A 12,550-nucleotide genomic window follows, 5' to 3' on the forward strand; every position below is an offset into this window, starting at 1 on the left:
CCATGACAATACTCCGACCCACACGTCAAAAAAAGTCCAAAACTACTTAAAGACGCTTAACTGGGAGGTTCTAGGCCACCCCGCTTATTCACCAGACCTAGTCCCTACCGACTATCATTTGTTTGCCTCGATAGGCCACTCGCACGCTGAGCAGCACTTCGACGTCCGAAAATGGCTTGGATATATGGTTTGCCTCGAAAGAAAAATTTTTTATGGCGTGGAATCTAGAAATTACCCGAAAGATGGAAGAAATGTATCGCAAGCACTGGATAGTATTTTGAATAAATTTGGTTTTGCTTTTTATAAAAAAAGGTGTTTTTCTTAAAAAAAAAAACTTAAAGCGGATTTAAGCTTGTATACCTATGTATGTTGTCTGATTCAGTCATTAACAATCTTTAAGGTAAGAACTAAAAATTATTTTACTTAACACTACCCATAATTTCAATTATAACTTTTTCTAAACTGTCTTATTTCTACTTGGATTTACCATACATGCTATCCAAAAAATACTTTCAGTGTAAGTCCATTTCAAATTTTATACAAATGTATGTGTAATCAATAGGCACCGTCAGATTTTACAAAGCGATTAAAGATTAATATCCATACTATTTAAAATTATACTGTTTAGTATATTTTACTATATAATGACACAAGAATTGAGTTGTTTGAGTAGAAATCTATTGGAAAATTGGGAAATTAAATTAAAATCAGGATATAACAATATTTACACGTAAAGGTTAATAAAATTTGTCAATTATTACCAGATGCAATATTGACATGGATTAAGCATACATTCATGCATGCTGCAATCCCAGGAAATGCAAGGCTAAATTTCATTTGGTCTAATTAATTTACTAAGTATAATACCAACAATTTAATTATACTAATCATTAACGATTGCGTTCAAATAAACAGAAAATAAAATAGCAAAATTGTTTTTATAATCACTTAAATAAGAGATACCACGACTAACCCTTTAGAGAAATTAAATTAATGATCTACAAATGTATAGCAACTGTTCAAGTAGGATTTTGCTGGTCGTTATACTGCGGTCTGCCGGCCAGTTCGAGTAAATACCTATCCGGATGGTCCAGCCAATCAGCTGCGCTTAATTTAACGTTACGTTGTCTTTCAGCTTCCTTTATTTCCCACTTTTTTATCTCCAACTGAACTTCGCGACTGGTAGAATCACCGCATCCCCACACTTCTATGCATTTAAGTTCGTAAGGTACTTTGTGGTATTCCAGCTGAAGAAAAAAGATTAGTTGCTACTTCGAACGGTTAAAAAAACAAAGCACATTGATCTGATATATACATGAAAATTAGTTGTGTTCTGTAGCCCTTGGTGCCCGGACTCCCCCCCCCCCAGCTTCTTTACATCTAATTGAAAAGATTGCATCAATAATTCTAGTATACACTTGTGTCTCGAGCGCGCCCCGTGCGGAGCCACGAACAGAGCCGAAGAGCGCCGATCATACATCATACATATTGTCGTTTTTATTGTATTACTTTATCGACTTCGAACACCAATAAAAATGTTTTGTTGTTAAATTTTTGATAAAACTTTTACATTAAATAAAATTTTGAGTAGGCATTTAAAGTCTGCTCACAACAGTGCTGATAATACAAGAACATACTCGTGCAGTTCTTGTGATTTTTCGACATCGCGCGCGGATACCTTGAAAAAGCATGTTTCGATAATGCATCCTCCGTCGGCCGCCGTGTCTTTTTTCATGTACTTCGTGTAAGGAGATGATCCAACATTATCAATCGCAACATAATATTGTTATTGAAGAGGAGTATTTTTTATTTGAAAATAACAAGAAATTTCAAGAGTGGAAAGAGATCGAGAGAAAGGATCAGAACCAGTTCAAGGTCGCACGAGGAAAGAAAACTACTGAAGATGGTGAGGTAAGTGTTTACCAACATTTTCTTGCTTCCGCGATGGGTTTTTCAAGTCCAAAGGGAGTGGTGAACGTCATGAAAAGATTTTAGGAAGCAATACAATAAACGGTTACTGCCGTACTACTAGTATACACGTGGTTGGCTCCATAATGAACTGTTCTACGCGACAAGTCACTACATGTTATGTGGCATCGAATAGTACGTTTAAGATGTGTTTCATATATAAACATGCATCGATATGAAACGCGCAGGTTTAGTTTGGAGTACAACAAGAGTTTTTTTAATTTTGTCGACAACGAAGTACTGAAACATTAAAAAATTTTTGTTTAAAGAAGACTTAACCAACCTCTTTTCATAATTATAAAACACATCTATTTCGGTTTTCTCTCCTTTTCCTCTCAAAAACCATACTAGTTGCTATTGGGCTACCTTTTCTTTACTTATCATGAGAAAACAATTCATAGATGTGAGTCGGAAAATTATGGGTTTGGTTTTCAAATTGGGTTTAGGTATCGAAAATACGAAAGCATTAACTAAAATTTCGATATCTACCCTGATAAATCTAAAGTAATAGGCTCGTGTTAGAGTATACTTCATTCATATCAATCAGTAGGGATTGTGGAAGACAAATTTTCAAAACAACCAAAACATCACATCTACTTGATGAAAAGTGACTCCATTTTACACAAAACATCGACTTGAAGACAAAGACGTATCTACAAGGTATAAGAAGATAAAACTATCACTTGGTGGTAAAATACCAAATCAACTTTTTGAAACGATATTCATTTAACACATTTTTGATCACATTACCAAGGAAACTGTATGATATGCATCACTAGTAGTTATAAAGAGTTGGCAGTTAAGGCTACATACTAAACTACAAATTCAAAATGGATGAGATGAAATCTCTAGATTAGAATCACTGACGTTTGATGTTGCAGACATGTGGAAGAAGCCTTTTAACTCTTTCAGGGGTGGCAGTACAAAAAATGTACCACCAAAAAATTTGAATCTTGCGTACGGTGATACTCTAATTCTACTACATATTCAATGACTATCTGCTGTTGTGCGCAGTGGTGTATTTGCTGAACCACCGAATACAACTCTTCTCTGTACTGTATCCTGTTAGGTACACAAGGCTTTATCGATTTTATTTCTTAACTTTAATACCAGTTGAACAAAAGTGCGCGAGTCTTGATTTTGATGTTACCTGCGTCATGTTTAATTTGTTTATTTGTTTGCAAGTTATTTTAAGTAAACTTTTTTGTATAGTGCCAAATTTCCAATCCAAATACTAGTAAAAGTTGCTTTTTGTATGTAGCAATTTAAAAATTTATATTTTTATAGTAATTATTCTTATATACGTGACAGTACCAAATTTATACCACCGCCCTCATTGGTGTCATTATCTTAAGAGATTTATTCATCATGCTTACTCAAAAAGACGTACATTTTAGTCAAATAAGATTAAAAGGGTTGTCAGATAATGAACTTTTGGATGAGATAAATGCAGATGAAGAATATGAAAGTTTACCATACGATCAGGAATCCGTTGTTAGTGAAGATACAGATGAAAATGTACTCTTTGTGGACGAGAAAATGTATCAATAGAAATGGAACTTTCTGATACTGAAAGCGAATCATATATTCCACTAAATGTGCTACAACAACAACTTAAACAACTAGTGGAAAGTGTGTCAACTAAACAAAGAAAGGTTGTATGGAATAAAAGCTTTGCTTCTTCGGAAAGTCTCATTGAATTTGAAGTTTCTTGGGGGGCACCAAAAAGTATTATAGACGATTTAGATGACAACACTCCCGGTATTGTTCATATTATTCATTTTGTTTAATGGTTTTTGTTTCAAGTGATATACATAAATGTTACATGTAGTTAATGTTAACTTACTTTCTCAAAGCCAACATTCACCGAAATAACAGGGCTTCTGGGATCTCTTCCAACTCTCAGTCCTTGAGGATAACCACGCACCGTGGTATTTAAGTACAACATCTTCGCTCCTTTGTCCAACAGAAGGAATCTAAATGTAAAGGCAAATTAATCTTTGATGACTTCGTCTTTAAAACTCAATAAGTTCAATACAAAAATGTAAATTACTTAGGAAAAATTTGGAACAGAGCCGATTCTTCACCACCCCAATATTGATGTGACTCCTTCCATTCATTTGGACAAGCTACACAGAATTTCGTATCGTTTTCTATTTTAATGAGAATAAGTGTCGGTCCCTTATACCCCATCACATGATGTAAAAATCTGTTTAACCCCAATCCCATCTCGTTAGAGTCGTATAGAAGGATCCAATGAGATGGTACTGCACTAATAAACTTGTTGAAAAATGTTTGGCTACTTAAACCTAGAAATCATCGATAACGTATAAATCTCAAACTACAAACGTATATGTATAAACATCATAGGTAAAGAAACCAATAATGGACATAGCTCTCATAGTGGATATACTTTTATCAGTGGAAAAACATATAAAAAAAATATTAATAAAAATAATCTTTAACAAATAGAGAATAAAAAGAGTACATTAATTCGGTATTATGTTTACATTTTATGATCTTCTCATAAACTAATTTAACAAAATGGTTCATTTAATGATTTAATAGAGGTCTGTCTCTCTGTCTATGGTTCGTTTGTGAATTTCAACAGCTACAGACGTGTTTGTGTAGTGTATCTTGAAAAGTTATTTCAAGTGAAGCTAGTTCTTCACACAGTGATGAGAAAACTCCCGATACTTCTTTATTCAGCGATACATCCAAACAACGGTTGAAAGATGGAATAGATTATGAAAATTTGCTTCTCGAAAATAATTTAATTGCAAACACATCCTCCAACACGCTATCTGAAGATGCCATGTTGTTAGGTGCTGAATTGTACAGTAATACATTCGATGTATTAAATGAAATGAAGTTTATTACCGATGAAGAATTGATTCATTCCCAACAAGAGTGTACAGAAGCAAAATTCGAACATATTGAACGTGACTCATCTGATGACTACGAACCAGAGAAGAAACATAAATTAAAAGAGTACATCTCATTGGAATATAAAATAAATGTTATCGAAATAAAAATATCGAAAGCCCACCCTATGTGAAAACTACAGACATTACAAAAAAATGGATGTAGTAAGTTAAAAAGAATGGACCATATAAAATTATGAGAAAAAGATGTTGAGAGTGGTGGAACTACTTTTGATAAGTATTACATCATTGATTCATGGACGTATCATCATTTTGTCAATTACAAACAAGTAACTACAAGAAATTTACAACAATGAGCTTTAGTCGCTGCTAGTCAGTTCCCTGATTTTCAATTTAAAGCGTCAGATCGGTGGGTGAAAAAATTCAAACGAATGCACAACATTCGTGAAATAAAAATTACAAAATTTGTGTCACAAAAAGAAGCGTCTTCAATGACGACATTTTGGCCTCTGCGGAAACTTCACATTGAAACAAGACGGTTGCTGTTAAACTTTGATAGTGACTACGTTATTAATACAGTTCAAACAGGTTACTACATAAAATTTCCAATAACAGACCAAATAGCTTTTAATTCATCGTTATTAAAAAAAAACAGCTTACATTTTCAGGATGTCAATACCAATCAAATTTTAATAGAACTCACCGGGCCGAACATCTAGGCCGGTCTCCCAGGCCTCTGCCAAAAGAGTTTCATTCGCTTCAGGGACCAAGTCCCAAGACCAGAGCACCTACTCAAGTTCCGTCTCTCGCGAAGCTACGCAGGCTTTTGTCTGCGTTAGGTGTGGGAAATCTTACCCACTAAAGTATTCTTTAGAAGGACACCTGAGAGAATGCGGAACAAGAGATCGAGAACGCTGCCAGTTTTGTGGTGTTAGTCCCCTCTTTTCCTGCCGTGTGCCAACACGAGCGACGAGCTCATCCTGCCCAGTACAAGGAGGAAATTGAATCTAAACTCCCCCTTCCGGAAATCAACCTACTTTCCTTGACTGCCCAGGTCGAGGCTCAATCCCTGAAGGGGTTTTCATTCAAACAGGCGATTTTAGCTACGGGTCTGCTGACTGAGCACCGGTTGCGATACGGACGGGAAAAAGCAATGTATAAAGCCTACTTAGATTACGCAAAGGACCTTGTAGTGAAGGCGCTCGAAACCCATTACAAGAGTAAGCCCTTTTCTACTGGTCCAAGCACTTCTAGTAAAAGGCAACATCATCATCGTCCATCGAAACCTACCGGGCATTGTCTTGTACACAAGTTTCTTCCGCGGCAACACCCCATGCGCATCCCTAAAGAAGCGATTCTGTTCCCTTGGCCGTCTCTACCTAAATGCCATCGCAAAGTGCACTTCTTAGAAGCAAACTGGCAAAACTATGTCCTATTGCAGCCCAACCGCCTCTTCACCGACGGAAGGTCTCTTCCCAGAGCGGGCTATTAGTCCTTTTGAGCGCTCCAAAAGGAGACGACCTTCTTGATCGTCACCTTCTCCTCCTGCTACGCGAGTACGATTAGATACCACCTCTATAAGCGACCCTGCGAGCACTCACATTGAATCTGGCAAGGTGTCAATAACGTGTGGTGTTGATGACCATGACTTACCTGATCCTGTCGCTTCTCATATGTAGGAGAATTCCAACCCTTCGGGGGAAGAGTCCTCCTCCATTATGAGGCACTCAATCGACCTGCAAAGGTCGTCCACTGATGAGCAAGTATGTACGTGAAAACTAGACGAGTAATGAGCCTTTAATCTTGCTGCTTTCCCTAAGGGTCGGAAGGTTGAATTAGGTGTTCCCACGATTACGAGAAGTTAGTGTGTAAGAGGAAAAACGGGAATCGTCATCCACACAGTGCAAACTCCAACTCTGACCGATTTGATTTTCGCGAGTATTTAAAATCTTATTGTACAAGATCATGAGTCAAAATAAAGAAGAAAATGCAAAGTTGGGAAACGGAGAAATTGTACACCATAACGGCATTTTAGTAGCGAAGAGACGCCACATTCTTTATTCTTTAACAGAATTTAAAAATGAGATTTTCGAGTACGCAGACAAAAACACGTGATACAAGAATAAAACCCTTCCTTGTGTTAAATATAACCAGAATATGAGCAAAGTTAGGGTGATCTACAAACGCAAGATGGCACAAGAAGTTTGCTTTGCATATTCTACAGCAGATCTTACTGAATGCAAACATACTGTACAACAAGTATTCTGAAAAGAATTTGTTGAACTTCAGCAAAAAAAAAAAACAAATCAAAAACGATGTACACACCGTAAAAAATAAAAAAATTAGGAAAGGTGTGCGAGTTGACCTTCGAAATCTGTAGTATGTCCAGAATGTTTTGTTTGATTTCATATTGAAAAAGAAGACATAAGTAATTGCAACAGAAAAAAATAGAACCAACTCAGGAAGGTACGTAGTGTTTTTTTTGTAGCTGTAATTTATTTTACTAATTTAGCAATACTGACTATTATTATGTACTCAAATAACATTCGTTCGTAAACAACATTCTCTTTGAAAACTACAAATGTCCACTTTTGGTGCCACTACCGTATTTCATTTTATAAAACAATGACAAAATAAAACATTCTCTCACCTACTCCGCTACTGTTTGGAGAGTGAGCCTTTTGAGGACGTGAATATAACGGAGGTAAAGCTCCAGCTAACAGCCAAGAACTACTCATTTGCAACAGATGTTGTTGAGGCTTCGCCTTATCAAAGGGATTGCCTTCTTCCAATACTGGAGTAGCTAATTCCAAACCTAAAATAATAATTTCCTGTTGAAAATGTCTGAACAGTTATTGCTGCATAACATTAGAAATTGTAATAGACAGCAGATGATATACCTTGACTGGCAGCACTATCCTGTTTTAACAGACCTGAATGTTAAAAAGAAATGTTAGAAACTACAACAGTTCAATGAAATTTTAATTAGACAATTAATCTCTTTGTGGTTATGAAAAGTCAGTAATTTCAAAGATGTATGTACACTACCAGTCAAAAGTTTTTGCTCACCGCTTAAACCATTCACTATGTTTCAATATATGACTATATATATATATGAAAAAACACAATTGCTGAAGTTAGGCGTACTGTATTGATCAGCAAACGAGATCGACGACTCACAGGCTCAGAGATTACAACTCAAATTAATTTGTCTAAGGACTTGCCTGTGAGTACTTCTACTGAGAAAATAAGATAAAGAGAAGCTGGCCTTTTTGGGATCATACTAATGATTGTTATTTTTGTTCGACAAATGTAACAGAATATAATTCTAAAAACCATGCCAAAATTATATATCCTGATGTTTTGTCTATAAGAAAGCCAGTTTCACATGGACCCGAATTACCCCTACCAGTTTCTACTAAAACTAAGAGCTCTGATATGCATTTATCACAAAATTCAGAATATATTGATGATAATGATTTGTCAAGCAGTGATGAAATTTATAACCTTACGAATGATTCTCGAACTTTAAAACTGCAAGATATGAAAAAAGTCAATTCAAAAATTGTTGTTTTAATATTGTAGGAGATATTTTTAACCAACACCATCGAAAAGAGCATCGTTAAAAATATAGAAACACTGGTTATCGAATATTTTTTCTTTTAGCACTCATTACGTGACAAGGGTTCAAATGGAAATCGTGACCTCTGAGCGTTTATGGGTTAATAAATGAATATCGTTTCCTATTACTTCTAAGACAATTACGACAATTATTCACAATTTAAGAAAAAAACTTAAAAAAAAAAAATTCGTAGACCTGTGTAATCTGCCAAACACGTAGACGAGGTACAGTAACAAGACAATTTTATATAATATTAATAGAGTAACATAGATGTGTATCTGGAAAATTTTCAGTTGATTGTAAAAGTGGAATGAATACTTTCCAATAAAAGGAAAAATTTTTAGTACATGGGATTATAAACATTACTGAAGCCAGCAGCAACCAAGGACCAATAAAAACGAATAAGTATTAGGTAAAGAACAAATACGTCGGTATGTAAATATTGTAAATTAATGACAGTTACTATTAAAACTTTAGAGCGTCAATTATAATAATAACATATCTAAGGAACTTTCAGTGATTTTTCGACCACCAGAATCGTCTTTAGTTTTGCTAATGTATATAATGGTCTCCTTTTGATACATAATTTGTTTTCTATTATTCTGCTTAGTGATTTATCGTCCCATAAAATACTGCTTGATAATTTGAGCCACTAATGATAGCGTATACCCAAATCAATTATTATAAAGTGTCCGAATCCCATATGGGCGATCGGAATCCAGTTGGATGACACTTCACTTCAGAAGGTTTTTTCTAGTATTTTGCTCATACTTTGATAGTACAACTTGCTGCGGTGTACTGAATATACATAATAATAAAGGGGTGATTTTTTTTAGCCTATGGATACCATTCCTTTATAATTCAGGATAGGGAATATTTTTTTTTAATGTCTGAATTTTCTTTTAATAAAAATAAATTAATTCGAACGATTTCCCTGTANAAGATGGAAGAAATGTATCGCAAGCACTGGATAGTATTTTGAATAAATTTGGTTTTGCTTTTTATAAAAAAAGGTGTTTTTCTTAAAAAAAAAAAAACAGCGGATTTAAGCTTGTATACCTGGTAAAAGAATCACTTCAAATCAAGTTGCTAAAAAATAAGTTTTCTTTAAGGTAAGAACTAAAAATTATTTTACTTAACACTACCCATAATTTCAATTATAACTTTTTCTAAACTGTCTTATTTCTACTTGGATTTACCATACATGCTATCCAAAAAATACTTTCAGTGTAAGTCCATTTCAAATTTTATACAAATGTATGTGTAATCAATAGGCACCGTCAGATTTTACAAAGCGATTAAAGATTAATATCCATACTATTTAAAATTATACTGTTTAGTATATTTTACTATATAATGACACAAGAATTGAGTTGTTTGAGTAGAAATCTATTGGAAAATTGGGAAATTAAATTAAAATCAGGATATAACAATATTTACACGTAAAGGTTAATAAAATTTGTCAATTATTACCAGATGCAATATTGACATGGATTAAGCATACATTCATGCATGCTGCAATCCCAGGAAATGCAAGGCTAAATTTCATTTGGTCTAATTAATTTACTAAGTATAATACCAACAATTTAATTATACTAATCATTAACGATTGCGTTCAAATAAACAGAAAATAAAATAGCAAAATTGTTTTTATAATCACTTAAATAAGAGATACCACGACTAACCCTTTAGAGAAATTAAATTAATGATCTACAAATGTATAGCAACTGTTCAAGTAGGATTTTGCTGGTCGTTATACTGCGGTCTGCCGGCCAGTTCGAGTAAATACCTATCCGGATGGTCCAGCCAATCAGCTGCGCTTAATTTAACGTTACGTTGTCTTTCAGCTTCCTTTATTTCCCACTTTTTTATCTCCAACTGAACTTCGCGACTGGTAGAATCACCGCATCCCCACACTTCTATGCATTTAAGTTCGTAAGGTACTTTGTGGTATTCCAGCTGAAGAAAAAAGATTAGTTGCTACTTCGAACGGTTAAAAAAACAAAGCACATTGATCTGATATATACATGAAAATTAGTTGTGTTCTGTAGCCCTTGGTGCCCGGACTCCCCCCCCCCCAGCTTCTTTACATCTAATTGAAAAGATTGCATCAATAATTCTAGTATACACTTGTGTCTCGAGCGCGCCCCGTGCGGAGCCACGAACAGAGCCGAAGAGCGCCGATCATACATCATACATATTGTCGTTTTTATTGTATTACTTTATCGACTTCGAACACCAATAAAAATGTTTTGTTGTTAAATTTTTGATAAAACTTTTACATTAAATAAAATTTTGAGTAGGCATTTAAAGTCTGCTCACAACAGTGCTGATAATACAAGAACATACTCGTGCAGTTCTTGTGATTTTTCGACATCGCGCGCGGATACCTTGAAAAAGCATGTTTCGATAATGCATCCTCCGTCGGCCGCCGTGTCTTTTTTCATGTACTTCGTGTAAGGAGATGATCCAACATTATCAATCGCAACATAATATTGTTATTGAAGAGGAGTATTTTTTATTTGAAAATAACAAGAAATTTCAAGAGTGGAAAGAGATCGAGAGAAAGGATCAGAACCAGTTCAAGGTCGCACGAGGAAAGAAAACTACTGAAGATGGTGAGGTAAGTGTTTACCAACATTTTCTTGCTTCCGCGATGGGTTTTTCAAGTCCAAAGGGAGTGGTGAACGTCATGAAAAGATTTTAGGAAGCAATACAATAAACGGTTACTGCCGTACTACTAGTATACACGTGGTTGGCTCCATAATGAACTGTTCTACGCGACAAGTCACTACATGTTATGTGGCATCGAATAGTACGTTTAAGATGTGTTTCATATATAAACATGCATCGATATGAAACGCGCAGGTTTAGTTTGGAGTACAACAAGAGTTTTTTTAATTTTGTCGACAACGAAGTACTGAAACATTAAAAAATTTTTGTTTAAAGAAGACTTAACCAACCTCTTTTCATAATTATAAAACACATCTATTTCGGTTTTCTCTCCTTTTCCTCTCAAAAACCATACTAGTTGCTATTGGGCTACCTTTTCTTTACTTATCATGAGAAAACAATTCATAGATGTGAGTCGGAAAATTATGGGTTTGGTTTTCAAATTGGGTTTAGGTATCGAAAATACGAAAGCATTAACTAAAATTTCGATATCTACCCTGATAAATCTAAAGTAATAGGCTCGTGTTAGAGTATACTTCATTCATATCAATCAGTAGGGATTGTGGAAGACAAATTTTCAAAACAACCAAAACATCACATCTACTTGATGAAAAGTGACTCCATTTTACACAAAACATCGACTTGAAGACAAAGACGTATCTACAAGGTATAAGAAGATAAAACTATCACTTGGTGGTAAAATACCAAATCAACTTTTTGAAACGATATTCATTTAACACATTTTTGATCACATTACCAAGGAAACTGTATGATATGCATCACTAGTAGTTATAAAGAGTTGGCAGTTAAGGCTACATACTAAACTACAAATTCAAAATGGATGAGATGAAATCTCTAGATTAGAATCACTGACGTTTGATGTTGCAGACATGTGGAAGAAGCCTTTTAACTCTTTCAGGGGTGGCAGTACAAAAAATGTACCACCAAAAAATTTGAATCTTGCGTACGGTGATACTCTAATTCTACTACATATTCAATGACTATCTGCTGTTGTGCGCAGTGGTGTATTTGCTGAACCACCGAATACAACTCTTCTCTGTACTGTATCCTGTTAGGTACACAAGGCTTTATCGATTTTATTTCTTAACTTTAATACCAGTTGAACAAAAGTGCGCGAGTCTTGATTTTGATGTTACCTGCGTCATGTTTAATTTGTTTATTTGTTTGCAAGTTATTTTAAGTAAACTTTTTTGTATAGTGCCAAATTTCCAATCCAAATACTAGTAAAAGTTGCTTTTTGTATGTAGCAATTTAAAAATTTATATTTTTATAGTAATTATTCTTATATACGTGACAGTACCAAATTTATACCACCGCCCTCATTGGTGTCATTATCTTAAGAGATTTATTCATCATGCTTACTCAAAAAGACGTACATTTT

General features: G+C 34.7%; 1 protein-coding gene across 1 annotated transcript in view; it reads right to left on the bottom strand.

The window, feature by feature from the left end:
• Positions 1-399: 399 nt before the first annotated feature.
• The window catches only part of LOC108736005, an 88,882-nt gene continuing 76,731 nt past the window's right edge, over positions 400-12,550 (bottom strand). The window contains exons 6-8 of the mRNA XM_025976431.1: positions 4,022-4,277; positions 3,815-3,944; positions 400-1,247 (exon numbers count right to left, since the gene is read on the bottom strand). Coding sequence (XP_025832216.1) covers positions 1,020-1,247; positions 3,815-3,944; positions 4,022-4,277 — 614 coding nt within the window. The 3' untranslated portion in view covers positions 400-1,019. The remainder of the gene's footprint in view (positions 1,248-3,814; positions 3,945-4,021; positions 4,278-12,550) is intronic.

This window comes from Agrilus planipennis, unplaced genomic scaffold (assembly GCF_000699045.2).
Source record: "Agrilus planipennis isolate EAB-ADULT unplaced genomic scaffold, Apla_2.0 scaffold75, whole genome shotgun sequence".
In the NCBI taxonomy this organism is placed as follows: Eukaryota; Metazoa; Arthropoda; class Insecta; order Coleoptera; family Buprestidae; genus Agrilus; species Agrilus planipennis.